Source organism: Chenopodium album, chromosome 3, assembly GCF_948465745.1.
Source record: "Chenopodium album chromosome 3, dcCheAlbu1.1, whole genome shotgun sequence".
Classification (NCBI taxonomy): domain Eukaryota; kingdom Viridiplantae; phylum Streptophyta; class Magnoliopsida; order Caryophyllales; family Amaranthaceae; genus Chenopodium; species Chenopodium album.
Genome location: NC_137836.1, coordinates 78,535,986 through 78,559,387, shown reverse-complemented (window position 1 = coordinate 78,559,387; position 23,402 = coordinate 78,535,986). Strand labels below are relative to the sequence as shown.

The window sequence follows — 23,402 nt, the reverse complement described above, 5'->3', positions numbered from 1 at the left end:
CCCTTGCTAAATCAAAATTAAACTTTTGTAAGAAAAGAATAACATCAATTCTGGAATTATAAATCAAAATTTCAAACAAGAAAAAACTATACCAGTCAAATAGTATTTACTGCCATATTTGCATTTACACTTGTTCAGCTGTCAGTGTTGTTTTTACAGAAAATATCAGCACAAATGTTGCTAGACTTGTAGGAAATGGGAGTTCGAGTTATACTCATACTTGTAACTTGTCTTCCTCCTAAAACGATTGCTTGCAAGAATGTCGCTTGGCTTTCTGTAGTGAAAGATCGTTGCTCACTGCAGGAAAGCAGATGGTGGAAGCTTAGATTGACATACTTTGGCTCCTGGATTCTTTCTGTATGTTACCAAAAATAGTCATAATTTTTTACGCATTACGTGCAGTTCTGAATCGTTGGAATGGCCTCCTTAACATTTTGGACAAGGGCGTCTTTGGAACTGGTATGAACTTTCCAATAACAGCCAGAGGCCAGCTGAAAAAAAGTAAAGAAAAAGAATTAGATATTCCGAAACTCATAGCTTAATTGCATGACTGCAACCTTTCAAGAAGTTTTTATTCCCCAACTAGTCGCGCAACTAAATGGGATAAAATGTTCTAAAATTTTGTAAATGAGTAAACTTTAAGTCATGTATGAACAATATGAACACTTCGATTTATGTTATATGCCAAAAAACGGTTAAAGCAATTAGCTAGGTTCTTAGCGAAAAGATACCAACCTGAACAGGCCGATGGCAACTGAAAGAAGCCACAGTTTCCAGTTCAGTCTAACAGTTGTTGTGAACTTCCCAAGGAATTCAATGATGACTATCTGTTGAAGGTGAAAGGCAGCTTATTAGAATCAGGACTAGAGAAACTAAGATGGACATGGCAAGGAGGTACAGAAATTGAAAAAAAAAAAAGCAAAAAACAGCAGCAGAACCACCCACCTGAAGCACAAATGTAACTCCGATAATCCCCATGAACAGGTGATTGCTAGTTATACCCTTGAAGACGTTCAATTCATCTGGCTTCCGAGCATTGAACTCATTAAACAACTGCAGCATGAAAAGGAAATTAGGCTCCAATTTTACATCTCAATAAATTGGTGAATTAAGAACAGATCTACTAATTCCGAAGTTTACAGCTTACTTGACACAGAACAAATGCATTGAAAATCAATGTATTCTTCAACTTATTCTGATGCTCAAGGTTGCCTTCTTTTAACAAAGAAAGATTGCTGCTACCAAAGTTGAAAGCAAGGAGGATAGCAACTTGATATAGCGCCTGCAAGACCAAAGCAATGTTGTGACAACCTTGGTACCACGCGCATTTCTAAAAAATTACTAGGAGCTTAAGATGGAGAGATATTTACCTGTACAATTAGATTCCTCCACATGACGTTCGTAACCAGAGGCTCCCTAAACATAGAAAGGATGTCATAATCACCATAGATCGACTTTACGATAGTGCAGGATTTTAAAGAATATCAAAAACAAAAATATGATTATTATTCAAGAATCAATCAGAGAATCTAAATTCAAAATAAAACCTTCTGCCAACTGGAGCTCTGCGCATGAGCTGGTTAGTTGGTGGCTCAGTGGCTAGTGCAAGTGCTCCCAAAGTATCCATGATGAGATTTACCCACAAAAGCTGCATCAACAGCATAAACATTTTATAGAGATAGTGGGAATTTGTACAAGAGAAAGGAGAGCAGGAAACGCTACCTGCACAGCATTAAGAGGTATACTGCCCGAGGAAACAGCAGCGACAACATTAATAATAAGTGCTGCAACATTTACGGTAAGCTGGAATTGTATAAACTTTTGAATATTTGCATACACAGAACGTCCCCAACGTACAACCTGCATTCATATAAATCTTCAGTTGCTTACTCTACCAGACTTCCAGTAAGTTCTTTTCTTCAAAGACTACATGAAAAGCTAAGTGATACATGTTACACTACCTTTACAACTGATGAAAAATTATCGTCCAAGATAATGATGTCAGAGCTTTCTTTAGCGACTTCTGTACCGGAAATGCCCATGGAAAGACCAATATCTGCCTAAAGTACGAGGTAACATCAATTAAACATGGCAGAATTTTTGAGACTGAATGGCTTAAAAATGACTAAAACAGTAAAATCACAAAAAATATTTGCTTAATAGATACTTCAACTCATATAAAATGAACTAACATCAATTTCAAGCTAAAAAAATAAATCAACCTTCCTGATAAGACTTTACACAGTAATGAGTGAGCAGGATCACCTATATTAAACAATTATGACTATCAATTGAAATAAACTACTTTGAACAGTTTCATTAAGTTGTACTCTATAGTTGATGTGTTATAATAATTGACATGTATTTTCAGCAATGAATTATAAATTTATCCTCATAAGTTCTGATATAATAAGAGTAATGAAATCATAATTTTCATACTTTAACTTGTAACTTAGATAATTGGAATGCCGCTCTTTAAACTAAGGAGATCACGTAGACTTTATTATTCCAACTTTCCATCTAAGTTGCCATAATAAAAATTACATATCAGATCTGTAGGACAACTATGATTATAGAAATACTTATATTTAAAAAAAAAAAATAATAATAAAAAAAAAAAAAAAAACCCAGAGTGAAACCGTCCTACACATCTGAGTATTTACTTTGGTGAATTCATAAGATGTTCAATCCAATACGATATCAAAGCAGCAAGGAGGGTTTCAATGAAAGAAGCAAGCAACAACAAACATCATCTTTTCCCATAGGATATAAGGAATCCTTTAAGCAAGCTCATATTTTGTTACATAAATTTAACCCCAGTCCTCTTATAAAAGAGTAAAGGGTAAGAAATAAAAGCAAAGAGAACTATTTACTAGAAGGCCAGGGAAATACCTCATTAAGAGCAGGGGCATCGTTTGTGCCATCTCCTGTGACAGCTACAACATCACCTCCTTTGCGTAAAGCACGCACAAGCAGTAGTTTGTCATTTGGAGATGATCTTCCCATCACCTGTATACAAGAAAGAAAAAGGCTTAGAATATTATTTCTATATTGAGAAGGAAGAGATTAGTCATAAATAAGATAAAATGTTCATGACATTCAGACATACTGTTATTTTTTTGGCAACTTCCTCTTGTTCTTTTTCTGAAAGAGCACGGAACGCTCTCCCTTCAATGACCACAGGTTCTGTAGTATCAGCACCTGGAGAAAGAATCCCACACTCTGTAGCAATTGCTTTTGCTGTTTGAATGTTATCCCCAGTTACCATGCGGACCTGTTGTTGCAATTCAATTTAATTAAATGCTGAATGTGAAAGTATTATGGAGTCTTTTAGTTCTCTTCATAGTAGAGAAAATCAGTGCCAATCTTGCTGCCTGTATTAGCTATCCCGTTGGAGTTACTGAAGAAAAATTAAAAACAGATGGTTTCCCCAACTTTGGCGGAACTATACGAAGCATTAAAAAGGTTCCCCCATCTCATTTTCACGTGAATTAATTTTACTTCTCACTCACAATATAGTTATCTTTTATCATTCATTTAATCTCACAATAATATATCCTACAAATCCAAATTTCAAAGAATATTGTACCTTCACACCAGCAGCTGCACAGAGTCTCACAGCTTCATCAACACCAGGCCGACAAGGATCCTACACAAGCAAATTAGACAGTAACATTAAAGAAATTTGGAATTCAAAATTTCTGAAATCCTTGGCTCTTTCAATTGAGATTCATAATAAAATGCAAGAAAGAGTCTCTGTCCTCTAAGAGTTTATGTCCTTCAGCAGTGTTACAGTCAGTTTAGCTATCATATCAGATTTTTAACAATCGCATAAATGATAAAGACACTGAATGAACTAGTAAAGAGTCAATGGAATACATCCCCATCTCTACATTTTATGAGAACTTTGAGCTATTTATGAACAAAAAAATACACATTACATTCAAATTTCTCCCAAGTGTTTCCCTTTCCAAATCTTCGATCAGCTATTGCCTATTGCTACCATTCTAACATCACTTAAACACAATCACAATGCTTTCAATCTTACATTAGACATACTTCTTATGACAATCAGTGTTATAAAAGGCAGATCAGATCAGAGTCTTATAGTGTGAAACAGATGATAGTGTTATTTATATTAAACGCAGATTATATCAGTCTTCTAAGAACAGATGGTAAAATTATATAGGTTATTTGCAGCTTTCTACTATATTCAAAGGCATACAATTGTGAGTGAAGAAATCAATTCTAGAAATAACTCTTTCTTTGCATATAATTTTGTCTGCAGCAAAGTACTTCATTCACATCTATACCTTTATGCCAACAATTGCTAGCAAAATCAGGTCATCCTCTGGTAGGGTCCATTGTTCTAGCTCCTCCTCATTGGTATTTGGAACATCATTTCTGTCATAAGGTCTATAGGCAAAGGCGACACATCGCAAACTTTTTGCTGCCATATCATCAATGATTCCTTTAAAAAATGACTGCAGAAAAAATTTACACTGTAAGTGCCCAAAGGTGCATAGTAATATTAACAGCAGATTTTAAAGAGGACTATATACTTTGCATCAAGATTCAATCACACAATTTTACACAACTCAATCCAAGAGAACTGTAAACGCAATTTTTGAAGGAAAACTTATCTTCAGCTAAATAAGCTACATAAGAGTAATCAATACCATTTCATTTTTAATAGGTTGCACACAGCCATCCAGGTCAAAAAAATGTGTGCATGAAGAGAGAACCATCTCAGCTGCCCCTTTCCAGTGAATATGAACATCAGAGTTCGACTGCAACAATATTAAAAGTTAGATTCTTAAAACAGCATAAGAACAGTAGTTAGATAATAGGTAATATAGTAAATAGTTCGGAGTCTTAAATGAGGGATTGTATACATAGAGCAATATGTACCGTTTAACTTAGAAAACAGTAAGGTCAGTAACACACAGCATATCTATCTAATAGAGTAAATTTAAAACAGAGAAATGCAGGGAGGCAAGTACCAGCTGCAATGCAACTCCACCACGCTTTTTCTCTGAATTGAACGGGCATACATGGAGAATTATGGCTTCTGATCTCACAGCATCAAACTTCATGCCCATCTTTGAATATATGACAAATTTACAGGATAAGTATAAATAATATAAGGGAATAATTTTGGAAATAAGCTACTGAATTCATATAATTTATTAAAGATATACCTCTACTCCCCATGACAAAATAGCCTTTTCTGTGGGAGATCCAGAAACTTCTACATTGCCACCCTCCTGTGGAAGAGATTAATAGAAGCTAACATCATTTTAGATATCAAATGAAAGAGGGAAGACTATAGAAAGTACGCCTATGAGTGAATTCCTTTCTGTTGCACTTATTAAAGCAACAGAATTCCATTACTTAAATACGTACTTGTCAAAAACAAGAAAGAAAAGTATGAGAAAAGATCATACCTTAGGAGCAAAAACACTACCAGTGGTATTAACTGCAACACCTTCTATTACAAGAGTTGAAAGCTCCTTCTTCATCTGGGAAGCATCACTTGGTGGATTCAACTTCTTTTTACCAGCATAGGCTTCCACTACGGTCATCTATAAGAAAATAAATCAGCGCACTATTTAAACAATTACAGAAGGCTTTCTCCACATGTTCCCCTCTTCACTAATTAATGAAGAACTTAAAGTTATCTTCTTCTCAACCCATTGCAATAGTAAAGAGTAAAAACCAATAATTATGTATGAAGCTACAGATATATGAACCAATACACACCTGATTTAATGTAAGTGTTCCAGTTTTATCACTGCAAATAGTAGTTGCAGAACCCATAGTTTCACAAGCTGAAAGCCTTCGCACCTGTAAAAATAAATAAATAAAAGGATATAATTGTTATACAGCAATCAAACGAACCTGAAACTTCTATGAAAAATCAAGTAAAGCTCATTGACATGACAATAAACCAAAATTGCTACTCAAGACTTATACACATACATTAGGTTATCAATATTTTACAATGAAATTTAGAATAACCGTGAGGCTTAGAACAGATAAATTATAAACTATAGCTTAAAAAATCCTTATAGAAAATAATGACTAAGTGTGCATCCTGCCAGTTATGCTCTATTAATTGGTAGTCAAGAAGCACGATCAACAAAACCTTTTCAAATATCAAAGCAGTGAATTGTTAAGATTCAAGTTTTAACATAATACAGATATCAATACATATCAATCCGATATCATGCAGATACATACAACACATATAGTGTCTTAACGAGTAAACTAAACAACATGAACTGAAAGTGGGATTCTATTTCCACGTTTAAGCAAATTTCTGGGATGCACATTACAAGTACATTCCCAAATTACGAATGCATAAAAAAGAAAGCAAAAAAAAACATACTAGGGCTTTATCTGCCATCATTTTGCGCATCGAATAAGCTAGGCTGTCAGGAAAGATAACAAATATAAAAAATGAGACACCAAAAAAACCCAAGAATAACCAAGATGGAAAAAAGAAAAACAACACTCTTACGTTAAAGTAACAGCTAAGGGGAGTCCTTCAGGCACTGCAACAACCACAATCGTGACCTGAAATGTGCGATGGTCAAAAACATGAACCACTATATTAGGTGAACATCAGAAGAAATAATCTTACCGCAATGGTGAAAATCTCAATCACTCCATCAACTGCTTCACTAAAGCTTGTTTTACCCCCAACAAATTGCACTTTACCATCCGGATCCTTGGTGTGGCCAGTAAAATATCTGCAAGAATATCATTAAAGTTACAACTCCCACTGGACGATGTTCCACTAGTCAGTAAACTGATGCATATAATACTTACCGTAGCACCAGAATGGCCAGGACAGCTACAGCAACAGAAAGCCCGACTATGCCTATAAAAGTTGCCACCCCATTTAATCGCACCTAATTAACATATGTGTTATTAAAAGCCCAACACTTCTGAAAACAAACTAGAGGCAAAGGGAAAGGAAAAAAAAAACCTGCAAAGGGGTTTCTTCACCAGTGTCTTCCGAGATACTTGCCATCAGCAATCCCCACTCGGTATTAATTCCAACACCAGTAATCTAATACCAGTAAAAGTAGCTAACGCTCAAACCAATGCAAAACATCATAGAATATAAATTACCCAATATTAAGACTCAATCGATAACAATTAATGAATACAAAAAATAACTCATACCAGCATATATCCAAAGCCATCTGCCACTTTACAACCGGCTAAAAGAAAGGGTGACTTTTTGTCCTTATGAACCTGTGAAAAGAGGCATACATCTTGAAAAATATCAAATTAGCAATACCAACATGATTTTTAAGTGGTCTAACCGGCTTACAATCTTGCTTTCTCCAGTCATGCTGGATTCATCAATCGCCAAGGAGTGACCAGATATGAAGACTCCATCAGCAGGGACCTGGGTTCACAAAATAAGAAGTTAAAGTTAGAGTTATGCTAAATTCAGCAAGTGAACAGACAAAGTAACTATGTGCACCTGGTCTCCAATTTTAAGAGGCACAACATCACCAACAACAATGTCAAATATAGAGATCTTTTCCCTTCTGCCACCTCTAATCACCTGCATTGACAACATTGTGCGATTAGATAGGTGCAAAAATATTGTAAACCCAAAAAATTTGTATAAGGAATAAGTAAGACATATAAAGTGTGTTGTATGTTTTGTTACAGAATCACACACCTCTAGCTGAATATTCCTTTTCTCTGCGTTTAAATTTTTAAACTGAAGAGATTGTCGATAATCACTGATGGCTGTTCATAAATCAAATTAAGTTGAATGAATAAAAGCAGTTAATCATATCATATATTTGCAGGAGAGATAATAATTTCAAGTTTACGATATATAAATTGAAACTGTGCAGGCAATGACTAAACAAAATGTACATTAATGAACTAAACAAGCAAGCCTGGAACCAATGATATGCACAGGCATATCTAAAAAGATGTCAGAAACTCAGTATCCATATTCATCTCCCCTCCCCCCCCCCCAACCCCCGGCTTGCATTCCCACCAAAAGAATTTCAAGATTGATCTAAGAGCAGAAATTAAAGTTTCATACCTAACCAGTTATTTTAATCTAAAACCTTCGTTTTGGAACATTGTCAACTATTTTGCACCCAACAACAGTTAGGTGCTTTTATTAACAAGAATGAGTTGATTGCAGAGTAAGCTTCAACATCAACAACACTAAATCAAAGCCATGACATCTCAAACCCAGCTCCACTCCCTCTGTGCCATTACATCTCATCTACCAGTTTACAACAAAAATAAAAAGGTTTAGTGGCAAAATTCATACCAGTAACAAATATGACTAGCAACACTGCAAAAACAATGCTTCCTCCATCATACCATCCTTCCTTAAGACCCTGCATTTAGAAACTAGAGTCAAAATTTCAGCCTTGGAGAGGAGATTAGTACAAAAGGAAAGCAATAGATTACTTAATAAGTCAATGACTGTCGGAAAGCCAATAACACATAATTCCCAAGAGAAACAGAAGTAGGATACTTTTGTACAAGAAACAGATCCAAGAGAGCTATTTGTATTCAAAGACTCTTTCAGAAATCCAGAAACACAAGCTCACCTCAGTTTTAATCCCTAATGCTAGTGATACAACTGCAGCTATGATTAAGATAATAAGGGTCAAATCTTGCCAAGATTCCCACAGAAAAGACTGCAAAACAAGGATTTTAACTAATCAGAATAATTTCGGAAAAAAATGAAAAATGCTTTGGAACTGTTTACATAAAAAGTAGACAAACTGATTACCCAGAAGCCCTTTCCCTTTTTGGTAGGGTATGTATTTGAACCAAATGAGTTCTTTCGCTTTACAATATCATCCACCTCCCCTGAGACTCCTGTTTCTAAGTTTGTACTAAGCTTATCTTCTAGCCCTTTAACCTGAAAGTCACAAGGTTGTAAAGTCAGTAGAAAATTATAATTTCATGAAGGGTAGAAGAAGATAATATTACTTACTCCTCCATAATCGTCCAGAGCTGAAAGTTTATTATCCCTGACCATTGTAGAAAGTTGTTCAAGTCCAATTCCATAATCACCAGTTGATATTGGAGGTGACAATGAAGGGTCTAGCACTAAATACATATCATGGAAAGAACATAATAAGCAACTGTCACAGGAATCAAAATGTAAGAGTAGGCTGTGTAGCACAGGATCTAGGGATTACCAATATCTCGTTGCCCAGCCAATTTGAAAAGCATTGCTGCCTAATGAGCCACCAGAAGGAACAACAAAAATGAAAAATATATCACATTAAAACAACAAAAATAAAACAAGTACATCAATCTCGGAAAAAAGTCTGGTAATACTTACTCTCACAACTTGTGCATGGGCTCTTATCATTCTTCTTCTTTGCTCTTTCTCTTCATCCTTCTTTAGATCCAAGGTGTAGCGAAATCGACGGGAGGCATTTAGCACAAGTGCTGCTTGCTGCAATTAGGGAAATGTATCAGAAACATGAAGTTCCAAGCACCCTCATAAACTACGGTGACACCATAACACAAGGCAGAAACACAACAAAATGAAGTTTGTGTCAAGGATAACAACATGGTTACTTAAATATGTTCATTCAAAGTAATATAATCCAGTAGCCATTGTCAACATGGTTGACATTACCCCCAAAGCTCTTGGAAAATATTGATGGAAAATCTCCATTACACTACATATGTTGCTTCAACTTGAACTTCTCTCAAACCTTTAAACATTACCATTACTATACTAAATTACTAATGTCATGCCAAAATAAAATTCCTGTCTCACCTCTTAGAGGAAAGCATACCGAGGAAATATAATCATCACTAGAAGAACATTAGAAAGTCCGAGTGATGAATGCAAAGCGAAACTGAAAATCTTGAAATCTAGAGAATACATGTTTAAAAGAAGAATCCACTCTTTAGCTTAAACCAAATTGACAGCTCACTAGTCAAAAGCTCTTCAGGTATTTAAAACATAATGAACTTTTTGTAAGAAATAAACAAAGTCATCTTGATGCAAGGGAATTTTCTTTCCATAAAGTAGAAAGATTATTTGCAACAGCATTTGTTATATGACCCCAAAAATCAGCAATTCACTTTGAGAAATCAACATCCAAGTTAAGTATGTTTACTCAATTTCAGTTCTCATGTTCCAGTAGACCACATTACACTTCCATCTACAAAATTGATACTTCTTACTAGAAACAAGTCCGATAACACAATGATTTACTAAATCCAATCGTAACTTGTCTGCAGAAGTTTGTGTTATATACTGCCATCCTCTAGCACAAATTCCACTTCTCCAACCCAAAAATAATATTGCTGAGGAAACAGGAGTCAAGTAAGAACCTTTTATCAGTCTGTTTCTACCACTAATAACCAGATGTATCTTTTCATGATCCATGCATCAACTGCAACACCTGAAATTTCTCCCTCTACGATTGCAAAGCATCATATATATGTTGATAGTATATGCAAAGCCAATATGTACAACTCTCATCACATGAAAAAACCCCAAATTTCTTAAATCTTTGTTCAAGATGTATCATCTTCATGGCAACCTAGGTACCTTTTCATAAAAGCAACTTCTCCGCATATTTGATATGTTAGGGGTAAATAAGACATTTAAACCTCTTAAGGCAACCAGAAAATTTCTGTGCACAGTAATTGAGAGGAAGAACCATTCGTTTCCGGGTATGTATTTCATCATACATACTATGCTACTTTGTTAAAATGACAACTTTTTTTTTTGTATCTTTTTTCCGGTTAATTTCGATGTATGTGTAAGATACCACTTTTTTTTGTTTCTTGACATTTTTCAGTCTCCTCTATTTTATGGCTACATGCCTTCTTTTTCCCCTTGTTCTCTCTTTTTTTCTTCTTCTTCTTCCTAAAGGTATGGACTGGCCCTCCTGTACCAAATAGGCACCAATCCAGCCTCGTACGGTTGTCTCTTGAAAACAATAGGCGAATCTTGTGGTTATGGTTGCTTGGCTACAATGATCGTCTTCAAAGAAACAACATTTTCTAAATACTACTACGATAATTCTAAAAAAATCATCCTTGTCATCAATCATTGTCTTGTTTGTTGGAGTCTTTTTTATTGGATACAACTTGTTTGTTGGAGTCTTGTACACCCTTCAACACTAACTTCCTTAATTCATAATTTCATATAACCATCACAATCATCACAAAATTGATTGAAACCCCACAATGAACCAAATCACATGGGCATCCTCTCCTAGTTAATACAATCCAATCCAATCATCTAACTCTACATTTAATCCATTTAAATTACATTAAACTCAAACACACAATAACAAACACAATAACAAACAACATCATGTTACATGTAACAAGGGTAACTTATAAACATTTTATTTTTTTTCTAAAAAACATCAAATAAAATATTACCCTCCAACGCCTAAGAGATTCAGGTGGTGCATTCTTAGTATTGGCAATATCAAAAGGGTCATCAAAATACTCCTCCTCGTCCTCATCCACCTCCTTCTCAACCGCCTCGTATTCGTGTTCATTGTCATAAGCAACACCAGCCTCAACATCAACACTTCCGGGAGGCAACATCTCCTTGGTATCGGTTGGCTCGAGGCCACCCGCCATGATAAATAGCCCTTGTTGTTCCTCAAACTATTTCTTTATTTGTCACTACACAAAATAAAATCATAAAAAACCCCAAAAAAAAATTAAGGAGCCTTCTCAAGGAGAGATGGCACCCGCCCTATAATTTTTTGGGGGTAAACAAATTAGTTCAGAGCCAGTGCCACCACCCCCTACTCAACCCAAAAACAACCAAACAAAAATACAAACCCCAAAAAAAAATTAAAAAAAAAAATCCCAAAAATAATTATCGGATGAATATTAACCAACAATAAAACCGGATCATTCGAAAAAAAAAAAAAATCCCAGATAAGAGAAACGTGTAAAATGGCTGAAGGAGAGAAAATACAGGAGAAATAAAACACGTATTAAATTGCATAATAAATGTAATTAATTCTATTAATAGTAACAGTTTTACTTAATTAAAAACGCTGAATTTAGATTCATTGTATTCAAAATTTAAAATTTATTAGTGGGTATTTTGTTAAAGAAACTTACCGCAAACATAGCAAAAATTATGCCGCCAATCTCTCTGGTTTTTCTTCTGTGTTTCTTTCTGAAAGAACATTTCTTTGATGATTTTTTTGATTTAGTGTTGGACTGATATTAGTTGTGGAGTTAGTGGTGTTGAATGCGATGAAAATTTATGGATGATTTGCTACACTTCAGAGTATAGACAGTGGGTAATTGATACATTAGTTGAAGTAGTCTTTTTTGTACGAAGTTTCGCAGAAATTTCTTAATTTCGCGCCTTTAAAGGTACAGTACAGTACAGTACTGGAACCCGTGTACGCACGATTACAAAAATTAAGATGAATACCTCCGTTTTTTAATGTTCTTTTCATTACCGTGATGGAGGGAAAAAATGAGATAAGAGAGAATAAGCGCCTGTTTACATTTACTTAATTTCAGTTCAATTCAGCTCTAATCAGTTCAGTTCAGTTCAGCTCCAATCAGTTCAGTTCAGCTCTTGATTTTCCTCTCTCATAAAATATTCATTTCAGCTCAATTCAGTTCAATTCACTTCAGTTCAGTTCAGCTCCAATCAGTTCAGTTCAACTCCAATCAGTTCAGTTCAGTTTAGCTTAATTCAGTAAATGTGAACAGGCCCTAAGGTAGTGAAAAAAGGTTAAAGAGGTTTGTAAAACATAAAATAAAGTGAATATTTTTCGTATCTTAAGAGGTTAGCTGCATTATAAAATGACAAAACAAAATATATTAAGAACATTATGAAAAGAAGTAGTCCATATATGATTGGATAATTGGATTGGAATCAAATACACCTTACATTTTTCACAATTTCTATGAAAAGCTTTTAATGTACTACCAAAACTTTTTTGAGTGCACGATACGTTAAGATGCTCATTAATTTTTTCCATGGACTAAGATCGTAACTTGAATTTAATTGAATCGAAGTGAACTGAATTATAGAGAGGAGATTGAGTACTAGACTAGTGAGTCACTGAGTGGCTGGCCTACTCATATAACACTCAAAAGTCACAAGTTCTTATCTATTGACCATATATTCCATGACCAGATTGAAGTCTGCTCACACCTAACTTACATTATTGTCCTTCAAACTTTCCAAGTTAGAATATAGAGAATGATTGAACTCCACTGCTGTATGCTTGTCATCAGATTCACTACAATTTACCGTCTTAGAGGGTGTGTGTAAACAGGATTCCTAGTTGCGGCAGTTTAAAAAGAAAATTAAAGGCTAAAGTAGACCATCTAAAATTCTAACTTAAGTCATAATGTGAGCAGACCTAAAAGCATTTATTAAAGACTTTAGAATTTAGCTCAGACTGTTCTACGGAGAACAAAAGGATGACAATGACAGAAAATGGCGCCTTTCGGCATAAAATTCTCCAATCAAACTTGTAATTTCCATAACACTTTCAGACTTTCATTGAATCACAGGACCACAAAATTGAGCTTGTATTCTTCCTATTGCTCTTCATTCACGGCCACGGCCACAGCCACAGCCACGACTCACGAGTATTAACCAGTGTGAATTATCAAACAAACTACTTTTAAAACAATCAATCCACATATCTCCAGTGCATTATGTACACAAGTTAAGACTCTCACAAAATTCTGGGTAATTACAAATCAGACAGAGTGACCAAAACTAAATAATCATTTAGATGAAAGTACTGAATATATCAAGAAGAAGGTGGGATGATAGGGTTATGAGCCTCGATGTCAACATGCCGAATTCCTGGAACAAGCTTCTGGATCTCAGATTCCAGCCTATCTACTTCACTTCCAAGAGCAGTCACGACTTCCTCACCTGCCATTTACAATAATTAAGCTTCTCTAAGTGATGCAATAGTTAAAAATAAATATACCCTTTAAGACATGCATGTTATCCTCTATGACTGCACATGCTCATTTCAGGAAGACAGTCCACAATTACATACCATAGTTCGACATAACCTTGAGCAATTCAGTGTCATCTTCTCCATTTGCAGCATCCCGGAACTGCACACAGTAGGAAGCTCTCAACTAAGTATCAAGGAGTTTTCCCCCACAAAAACAAGGGTAGTAAATACAATTGTTTCACTTCAATTAGCAAACACTGTACACAAACTATGTTACTTTGACTTGGCATTTTTGGTACCACAACTGTGTCATTACAATACAGCAAGGACAAGGGTATGGAATCCATACCCGACAATTGATGTTACAACTGAACAAATCATGTGACTTAAATCCACAAGTAAGACAAACGAAGGGGCCAAGAAGAGAGGCTTTAGGAGAGTGCAATCAACATACAAGAACAGATTTGCCATTCGAGGAGCAACGTAGAGGTCCTAGATTAAAATGGTACATAAATGCGTGGATCTAAAACGTTTTTGAGTTGAGTCTAAGTGTAGTTACTTATTGGGCTTTGGATTTTAGGGCCCTTGATATTCTAATGATTTAAGTTTTATGTTTTGATATTAGATATGGATTATTATTGTTAGAGGCTGTATTCAAGAAGTTAGAATCTCTTTTCCTCATTCCAAAACCATACCCATAACTCAAAATTTCAAGTCTTGCCAAGTTAGATATGTACTCATATCCAACACCTATAACCGAGTTTATCAGGTCATGTACAAAAAGTGAACATACTAGGAGAAATAATCTATTAATAATAATAGTAATAATAAAAATAAAAAAGTATAAAAATGGATGATAGGCTCATAGAAAATTACCTGTCTAGCCCATGGTTCACGCCCAGCACGATTAATGTAATTTTGCACCAGCACGACACCATTGAAATCTGTTGCATGGACACCTTTCAGGCTTAATTCACTTTGGTACAGCTAAATTTAGTCACCCCCAAGGGGGATTTACAAGATTAGTCATGTAAATACAATAATTTTAACATAGATCCTTGAGCACATAATTGATAAAGCATCATATGCTTAATTAGAACATTACAGCTCCTCATTTTGTATGCATTGGAGATATTTGCAGCAAGTGCTGGACAAAATATTCGTGGTTATGATAACTGCCTGAACCCATTCGTTGTCCAAAATACATTAAAAACTATATTGGCTGACACCTGACTAGAGTACGTTCATGTGATGAACCACATAGGTAGCAAAATTGACAAGACAACAAAAAATAACTGCCTTTATCCCTCAAAAAAAGAGAAGGAAAGAAAAATAATGAAGTATCCACAGCATGGTATCCACTACCAATCACATATCATGCAGCATAACTGTAAAAATTAAAGAAAGGAAAGTGAAAAGATTTACCAATTTCTGCCTTAAATCTGAAGAACCCAGGTCCAATCACCTCACTTTTGCAGTCATAAATTGCATCTACAACCTTTCAAAGATTAAAAGGAAAACAGTGAGAAAGGAGATGCCGTATATTCATAGTGTAACTGATTAAATTAAGCAGTGATTCAAATGAAAGTGTGGCACCAAAGAAGACATACCGGGTCATTTTTCAAAAACTCCAAGACCTTTTGCATATCCTGGTCATCAATCGCCCTTCCAATCAAAGCATGACGATTTCTTTGGATCAAGAAAATGGCAACCTGCGATTATTCCACAAACAAATACCCATGAATTATGAAGGAAAGAAAAAACTCTAGTATTCATAAGCCACAAGTTGCTACATTAACTACTTCAAAACAATAATTTAATAAGAATATTTGTTATCAGGCGAGTTCTATAGTTTTCTCCTTTCCTCAAATTTTGATTTCGATTCCATTAAACATCATTTAGAGCAGAGTATTACTCCTGCCACAGGCAAGGTTGGGAGGTTCTCATGAACACAATATAACCCCTAGTAATAATTGATTTAGAGAGGCTGTTTTCCAAGGACTACCTCCATTCCATCGATTAACTAAAAGTCTAATGTGCAAACATTAGAAAGAAAGAGCTTCCAATTCCAACAATGAAAGACTTCTCCCTAATCTTTTTGGTGCCTCTTGTGGAATTCAATACACTGTGATGACTTAAAGACACTGTTGCAGATGCTCCGTATGAACTTTTTTCTACCACGTTTTTCTTTCCAATACGAGATAGTTTATAGTTGTATGACTTGTATACGAGTATGAGTTGGAGTGTCCTTGACTCATGTCAACCTAAATATGCCAAAAACTACTATGTATAAATAAAATGGTTTTCAAGCTCATAATTTGAGTTTTGCGAGTTGAATAGGAAAGAAATGTTACTGCTTTCTTATTTAACATTGTAATTAATTTGGTTGGAGATGAATGATAAGACCTTTCAAGATTGAGTATCTGCTCCGGTTCCTATGCGGGAAGTTGTATAAAATATATAGCTTCTCTGTGGCTCAGGCTCGTGGTGCTGTTTCCTACTTAAATTATGTGGTCTACAGACCCACTCTTTCACACTTGCAAATTAAAATCAATTGGCTCTTTCACTTTTCTGTCAGTTGTTGAGTATGGCAGTGCCACATAGGAAAAATTTAGTGTTTTAAGCTTTTTTTTTATGCTTTTTTTTTTTTTTTTTGAAATATATTTTTATGCATTTGAAAAGCTTGAATATTTATGTGGTTCACCTAACTACCTAAAGATGTGTAATTACAATATCAGCAACCATCAAAAAGGAATGGAGGTAGTATTACTCCGTAACAAATGTTATTATGTAAAGTATATTTAGATTGGTCTATAGAAAATTTTCAATAGATCAAGTTATAATAATTTTTCATTATTGATAATTAATATTGATTGTTGATCTTGTGCATAGACAAACAAGAAAGCCAAAAGTGGAACAATTAGAAAAACAGAAAGAGCATTATAGGAAGTTTAATGTTGCTCCTAGGGACTACAGCTACATACATAAAAATGATAATAATACCATACCACGCCAGAAGAAACAAAACATCAATAACTTTAAGCATTTTAAGCAAAGCCACATCTAGAATTTTGATGAGAGGTTTTACTCACCATTCCAAGCAAATTACCAACAACTATTGAACCAATGGGGTCATAAATTGGATTCCCAGTGGCATTCACAGCCATTAGGGAAGCGCCTGCAATAGCTAGGCCAGTTACTGCAGCACCATCCTGCAAATACAAAGTTAATGAATAAGGGACACAATGAGGGGTAGATCAGACAACACAGCCCACCACAGAAAGCCCTCCTTTAGGCAATAAAGACAGACAATAGGAATAAATTGCAGTCCCAAATACAAACGAGAAAATAAGTAAGTGAAGCCTATAAAGTGCTTGAAGACATAAAGCATGTACCATGAGTGAGAGTGAGTGGTTAAGAGTGTGTTACAAGTGATTCACATGAGAGCGTGAGCATGAAGAAAAATAAAACTCCAGGGCTTAAGCAGAACAATTAATAGTGTGGTATATAGGCCAATGCAACCAATTAATTTACGGAAAGCATATTATGATAGCAGATCAGGTACAGTTTCAGCAGACTACAGAGGTAGCAAAAACCCTTTTGAAATCAAATTCCAATATGCTCAATTAAGAATACAGTTTGTCATCAAATAACAGGAAAAAAAGTCAGATAAGATGCAACCCCCCATACAATGAAAAATAAGACAAGAGTCCCATATCTATGAACATAACAAAAGAAAGAATTAATTCTCAAGTCTATATGAGAGAGGGAAGGCAGAAAGAGAGGGGGGGGGGGGGGGGATATCTCATTTAGTTTCCCAAGCCACGGGCCTTTTCAGCAAATCAAATTTCATCATTCCCCAATTCTATTTGTTAGGTTTTACTCTTAATATTTAATAATACTATCCCCAAGTATTGAGGAAAGTGCCAGAAACCAAAATAAGACACATTCTAAATGCACAATTCATTAAGAACCTAACATCTAGCTAACTTAGAAACCTAGGAAGCATAGATATATGGAGTAATAGATATACATTAAATCCGAAACGTATTACATTTTGACCATAATACATTTAGTGCACATGTATCTAAATATATTTGTCTATAATGCAACAGTAACAAAGACTTACCTCTGTCATGACTGCAACAGAAGTTGGATCATGTCCACGCCAAATGTAGTCTCTAAGCTTCATTCCCTCAGCAGCTGCCCCTTTCCTTACAGCATGTATTGCAACAACCAAAGAAGCGCCTGAACAACTGCTGATGTGTTAGAAAAACAAATCAAACAAGCAATCAAGTAATGACCAGATATCTTAATTGAAAATGACTATACCTTCAATAATAAAGGAGCCACCTATAACAAGGGCTGCATATTTAATGTGTTCTGGGGGCTGGAAAGATTATCAAAACAGAATTTAGAGTATTTGTAGACAATTCATCATAAAGCAGTGATATTTATTAATAATTTGTAATACCTGTGAATCCCACAAGTGTTGAAATCCATGAATTATTGTTGCACCCGAGCCAAGGCAGAATATGCCAACAGCAGATATCAAGGACCAGACAAATCTCTCCTTTGAGTAACCGTAGCTATGCACACAAAAGCAATGGCACTCATATCAGCCTATCAGGTATGTGCCCATCACCCACTAACACAATTTTTATTTTTCATATTATTCTAAGTTTCTAACACTTTTTTATATATATACAATTAATATTAACACAGCCTATTTTAATTATGTCATCTAAGAAAATCCAACGTAAATTAAAATGAAAACATCAGTGCTTGAACTTTTTTTCATCCCAGTAGCTGGCACTTGTCTATTAAACTGCAAATCAGTGAGTGTCTATGGAATATAATGAAGCACAAAATCAATGGAGTCACTTTCTATGAAAATCTTACGGATGAAGAGCGTCTGGACCACGCCTTGAACTACTCAACCCATATGCAAGAAGCGCCTACAATGTGAAGATGAATTAGTCTCTCTGCATGCAATAATTGATGGATAGAGTCAATCTCAATGGCAATGCACCAATAATTTCAATAAACATCATTCACGGGAGATTATGGGGGGAAAAAAGAGTAACAGGATTACCTGATTTGCAAAATCCGCAACAGAGTGTATAACTTCAGCCAGCATAACATGGCTAGAAGTCGTCATCCAGACCCCAAATTTGAGAGAAAATACAAGAAAATTGCACCATAATGCAGTTGTGACAGCTCGCTGACTAAAGAAATAACAGAAAGGTTATCAATTATTGAAGACAAGAAGCAACAAAATGAAGACATTCAATAACATATGATGTCAAAGTATCTCCACGTCACAAGATATCATGAGCAATATAGTGAATGAATGCATTTAATATTGTACAAATTGTTAAGCACATCATTAATTATATCTTGTGCCTCACCATAGCCTATTACTTGCAGCACCACTAAGCAGTAAGCACATATGAGCTGATTCCATTATCAACTTTATCGTCCATAGCTAAGGGCATATCTGCACATAGCTAGTATGACACAAAAACCCTACTAGAGCATCAATTTATTCCAAGAACCTAACACAATAGACACGATCAAGGAACCTATCACTGTAATCACCCACATACATGATTAAGTTTGGTACAATTATACACTCTTAGTTTGCATCAAATATCAACCTTTATAGAATCTATTAAAGTAAATCAATGAAAAAATCCAGCTTATAGATAGCGTAACGGTTTTCCAATTAATTGATGGCGAGAAATTAAAAAAATAACCACAATCAAATGGATTAAATATGAAGATACATTATGATTACAATATTACTAGTGAATATAAAAAAAAGGCTCCAGCTTTTTCTAAAATCATATGTAAATAATAGATTAATAAACCCACTATACTAACACCAAAAACAGATAATATAATCAATAGCTCATGAGCCAATATTACAAATTAATTCAAGAAAAAACATATAAATAAGAAAATTAATAAAATTTTATTATATTACCTGTGTTGATCAGTTACTTCAATCCTTTTAACTTCTTTAGCTCTAGTAAAAAAATCTGCACCCCAATAAAAAGACAAATTGAACAAAATTAACAACAAAACAACCCAGTAATTCAAAATTAAACATTAAAATACATTTCAAACAAAAAATTATAGATTGAAAAAGAAAAGAAAAGGGGAAGAAACAATTACTTCGATGAAAAGAAAGGTGATGATGACTAAAATCAATAGGAATTTGGGAAAAGGGGGAAACCCTTTTGGAGGAGGGATTAGACAACAAAAACCCTTGTAAAAATGTGGTAGAAATATTAGTATTAGTAATTCTTCGAAACCCTTGTTCAACACCCGATTTGGCAGGAGTTGACGAAGAATTGGAATCGTCGCAACAACAAAAGATTAGAGAGAGAGAATGCGGCGGAGTTAGCGGCGGTGGTCGGAGGGGTGGGCGAGGGAGGAGAGAGAAAAAGCGCCGCCGCTGCATTTTCTCGATTACTGCTACTGCTACTGTTGCTGCATAATCTTGAGGAAAATGGAGGAGAGAGAAAATGGAGAAGAAGAAGATTGAATGAAGATTGAAAAGTAGAAGTTGGCGGTTAGACTAAGAATCAAGCAAGCATTTCTGAATGAAATGAAGCATTATTCTTACTTCCCTCCAAGGGCTCCAACCTCTGTCACATTACCAACACTTTTGCATTTTGTTATGTGTTTTGGCTTCGAGTTTTAGACCGACATAATCCGTATAGATAGGCAATAGCGATGGGCCAATGACGTGAACGAAATTTGATTTAATAATCATGTGTTAATCAATGGTCTTAAAATGTGTTGTTCCATGAAAATATACTATACTCCATAAGTTCATACAATATGTTAGAACTATTCAAAAAAATATATATACAATATGTTAGAACAAAAACCTAATTCGGCAAAATGAAGTATATGTGCTAAGTGCAATAATAATTTTACTAAAGTAAAGTTTGAGCTAGTTAAACCACTAAAAGCTATTGTCGAACACACCTCAATCGATAAAGTTTAACTTAGTTGTTTAAATAAAAAGTTTATAATTTGAGGTGCTTAACATCAATTCAAATTAATGTGAGTTGATGAATCCAATAATAAGGATTGAGGATGATTCAAACTAATTTCGAATCCAATAATAAAAAGTTATACCATTAGTTATGAACAATTTTGTTGATTTTGGGTCTATGCACATCTTTGCTTTTTTTTTTTTTTTTTTTTTTTTTTTTTTTTTTTTTTTTTTGCAAACTGTACATATCTATTGTTGATGAATAGTTTGTTGATTTTGGTCAAGTCGAGTTTTAAAGATAGATAAAATATTATACTTGGGTTAAAAAGCAAAATCGTTATGTACATTGGATATCTATTCTCGCAGTCTCCTATATAAAGCATGTGAGTACTTAAATGCGTAAATGTGAGGAGGTCCACCTAGAATTAAGCATTATAGTGCATAATTCAGAATCATGGAAGCTCACATCAATCTTCAAAGTAGGTAATAAGGCACATAAGAATATAACATATGACAATGCAAATTGACAATGTCTAAAGATATTTTCGGAAAATTGTAGTTACTTACAAGTTAAAAGTCGTATTTCATTGTACATCTCAGGAAAAAAACTAAAAATTCCTACATTTACTAGATAATTGTATACGTAGATGTCATCCTTGCCTATAAATAAACTCCCCTGCTTCTTTCATTTCTCTTCATCCTTGCATATTATTCCAACCTCTCAAAACAAATCATGTTCACTTCTAACATACTCCTTTGCTTGAGCTTATGCTCCTTTCTAGCCTTGTTTTCTGTCTCCAGTGTTGCTGTCTTGTTGCCGACTTCTCCTTTAACTGTTGGATTCTACTATAACACCTGCCCCTATGCTGAAGCTACGATCAAAGGGGTTGTAAAGTCAGCGATTTCTAAGGATCCTGGACTTGGAGCTGCTTTGATCAGAATGCACTCCCATGATTGTTTTGTGAGGGTATGTTATAATCTTGTGTTTAATTTGCTTTAATTTACAATGGATGTGCTTTTTATTTCAGCAAACACATTTTATGTTAAAGCCAGCATTAACGTAGGCTTGTATTCTGTTCAAGGGATGTGATTCATCCATTTTACTGGACTCGACTCCAGGGCATCCAACAGAGAAGGATCACTTCATCAACAAGCCTAGTGTAAGGGGGTTTGAAGTGATTGATGAAGCCAAGCTTCAACTTGAAGCTCAATGCCCCCAAACGGTCTCTTGCGCCGACATCATAGCTATTGCAGCTAGCGAGAGTGCTTATCAGCTTGGAAAGGTCTCTTATGCAGTGCAATCAGGGCGAAGGGATGGCCAGCATTCTCTTGAAAAGGAGCCCCTTGACAATCTGCCTTCTCCCTTTTCCAATCTAGAGTTGCTGAAAGAAAAATTCCAAAGAAAGGGGTTGTCCTTATAAGAAATGGTTGTCCTGTCTGGAGCTCACTCGATTGGGGTTTCACACTGCTCCTCCTCCTCCACACGACTGTTTCCCTCAAACACCAGTGATAACTCAGATGAGCCAGTGATGGATCCGGACTTTGCAAGGGTGCTAAGATCGAGGTGCCCAAAACCATCAAACAATGCTTCCTCTGGTGCTGATAACACCACCGTCTTTGAAGACTTTGTAACGCCCTATAAATTGGACAACCAATACTACCATAATGTCCTAAACAAAAGGGCATTGTTCAAGTCAGATGAGATGCTTCTTAGCAGCCATAAAACTGCTAAAATGGTGAACAAGTTCAGTAAGCAGGGTCATCTTTGGGCCGAAAAGTTTGCGAAAGCCATGGTGAAAATAGGATCCATTCAAGTGCTTACTGGTACAGCAGGGGAAATCAGAACAATTTGTAGGGCAGTTAACTCATTTTAGTTCGATAAACGGCTCTGGTTGCAAATGTTATAACAGTTGTCTTGTGTTGTATAATGCAGATCAAATGTAGACTGTAGGAAGTAAAAGGCAAAACAGAACAGAAGAAGAGTATATTTACATAGTATTTGACAGCTAATCATATACTTTTTTATACTTGTAATATGCACATCTAATAAGCTAACAAACACTTGCATACCAAAATCATAGATTGATAATTTTTGCATAACCTGACTTTTCAATTAGTAATTAGCATAAGGGGCTGTTTGTAAAGGTGATAGCTATGATTTATATTCATCTCTTTGAATTATAATGCATTAATTCCAAACATAGAGGAACTTATTTTATTAAATCATTTTATCAACAGTACATTTAGATAGCTTAGTGTTGGTGTTGGACATCACACCAACAAGTCAGTCCACCACCTTCGTCGGAATTACATTTTCCGGTTGATGGGGATGAGAAGATTTTCTTACAACGCTCATCACAAGTTGCATCATTGATGCATGGACGAGGCTTAGGAATAGGTATATTATGATCAAATAATGATGACACGGTGCAACA

General features: G+C 35.2%; 2 protein-coding genes and 1 pseudogene across 4 annotated transcripts; 1 reads left to right on the top strand and 2 right to left on the bottom strand.

The window, feature by feature from the left end:
* Window positions 1–7: 7 nt before the first annotated feature.
* Window positions 8–12,379, bottom strand: LOC145624338 (calcium-transporting ATPase 9, plasma membrane-type-like). Of its 3 annotated transcripts, none has more exons than XM_081677343.1 (34): window positions 12,130–12,379; window positions 11,428–11,752; window positions 9,353–9,469; window positions 9,207–9,246; window positions 8,999–9,114; window positions 8,792–8,923; window positions 8,607–8,696; window positions 8,321–8,390; window positions 7,706–7,776; window positions 7,502–7,585; window positions 7,346–7,423; window positions 7,195–7,266; window positions 6,995–7,078; window positions 6,835–6,917; window positions 6,647–6,755; window positions 6,524–6,579; window positions 6,392–6,434; window positions 5,764–5,847; window positions 5,448–5,585; window positions 5,202–5,267; window positions 5,004–5,102; window positions 4,680–4,790; window positions 4,314–4,484; window positions 3,590–3,649; window positions 3,110–3,274; window positions 2,893–3,009; window positions 1,962–2,060; window positions 1,723–1,860; window positions 1,548–1,648; window positions 1,371–1,416; window positions 1,148–1,282; window positions 946–1,053; window positions 736–827; window positions 8–491 (listed from the first exon to the last, which is right to left on the bottom strand). In XM_081677343.1, the coding sequence occupies exons 2-34, from the start codon at window positions 11,632–11,634 to the stop codon at window positions 386–388; spliced, it is 3,288 nt and encodes a 1,095-aa protein (XP_081533469.1). In that variant the 5' UTR covers window positions 11,635–11,752; window positions 12,130–12,379; the 3' UTR covers window positions 8–385. The 3 variants fall into 3 exon arrangements, with proteins under 3 accessions (XP_081533469.1, XP_081533470.1, XP_081533471.1); XM_081677344.1 differs by having other exon boundaries at window positions 11,428–11,679; XM_081677345.1 differs by lacking the exon at window positions 12,130–12,379 and having other exon boundaries at window positions 10,363–11,571.
* A 1,267-nt stretch (window positions 12,380–13,646) lies between these two features.
* On the bottom strand, window positions 13,647–20,664 carry LOC145624337 (metal tolerance protein C4-like). Its single transcript, XM_081677342.1, has 13 exons — window positions 20,136–20,664; window positions 19,945–19,999; window positions 19,051–19,183; window positions 18,858–18,913; window positions 18,430–18,544; window positions 18,288–18,345; window positions 18,085–18,203; window positions 17,048–17,167; window positions 15,566–15,667; window positions 15,381–15,453; window positions 14,832–14,899; window positions 14,055–14,115; window positions 13,647–13,924 (listed from the first exon to the last, which is right to left on the bottom strand). Exons 1-13 carry the CDS (start codon window positions 20,422–20,424, stop codon window positions 13,797–13,799), a joined length of 1,377 nt encoding a protein of 458 aa, XP_081533468.1. The 5' UTR covers window positions 20,425–20,664; the 3' UTR covers window positions 13,647–13,796.
* Window positions 20,665–21,362: 698 nt separating this feature from the next.
* Window positions 21,363–22,841, top strand: LOC145625450 (peroxidase 5 pseudogene; annotated as a pseudogene).
* Window positions 22,842–23,402: the final 561 nt, after the last annotated feature.

Bases quoted from the DNA above. Each gene is read 5' to 3' on its own strand.
- LOC145624338 (XM_081677343.1), bottom strand. From the start codon at position 11,634: ATGGCGGGTGGCCTCGAGCCAACCGATACCAAGGAGATGTTGCCTCCC. The intron at 6,580-6,646 runs GTAAGATTATTT...CGCACATTTCAG, and splicing joins TTGAGATTTTCACCATTGCG to GTCACGATTGTGGTTGTTGC. The intron at 1,649-1,722 runs GTAGCGTTTCCT...CTGTTGATGCAG, and splicing joins TACCTCTTAATGCTGTGCAG to CTTTTGTGGGTAAATCTCAT.
- LOC145624337 (XM_081677342.1), bottom strand. From the start codon at position 20,424: ATGCAGCGGCGGCGCTTTTTCTCTCTCCTCCCTCGCCCACCCCTCCGA. The intron at 14,900-15,380 runs GTAAATCTTTTC...TCCATGCAACAG, and splicing joins CAGATTTAAGGCAGAAATTG to ATTTCAATGGTGTCGTGCTG. The intron at 14,116-14,831 runs GTAATTTTCTAT...TACTGTGTGCAG, and splicing joins GTGAACCATGGGCTAGACAG to TTCCGGGATGCTGCAAATGG.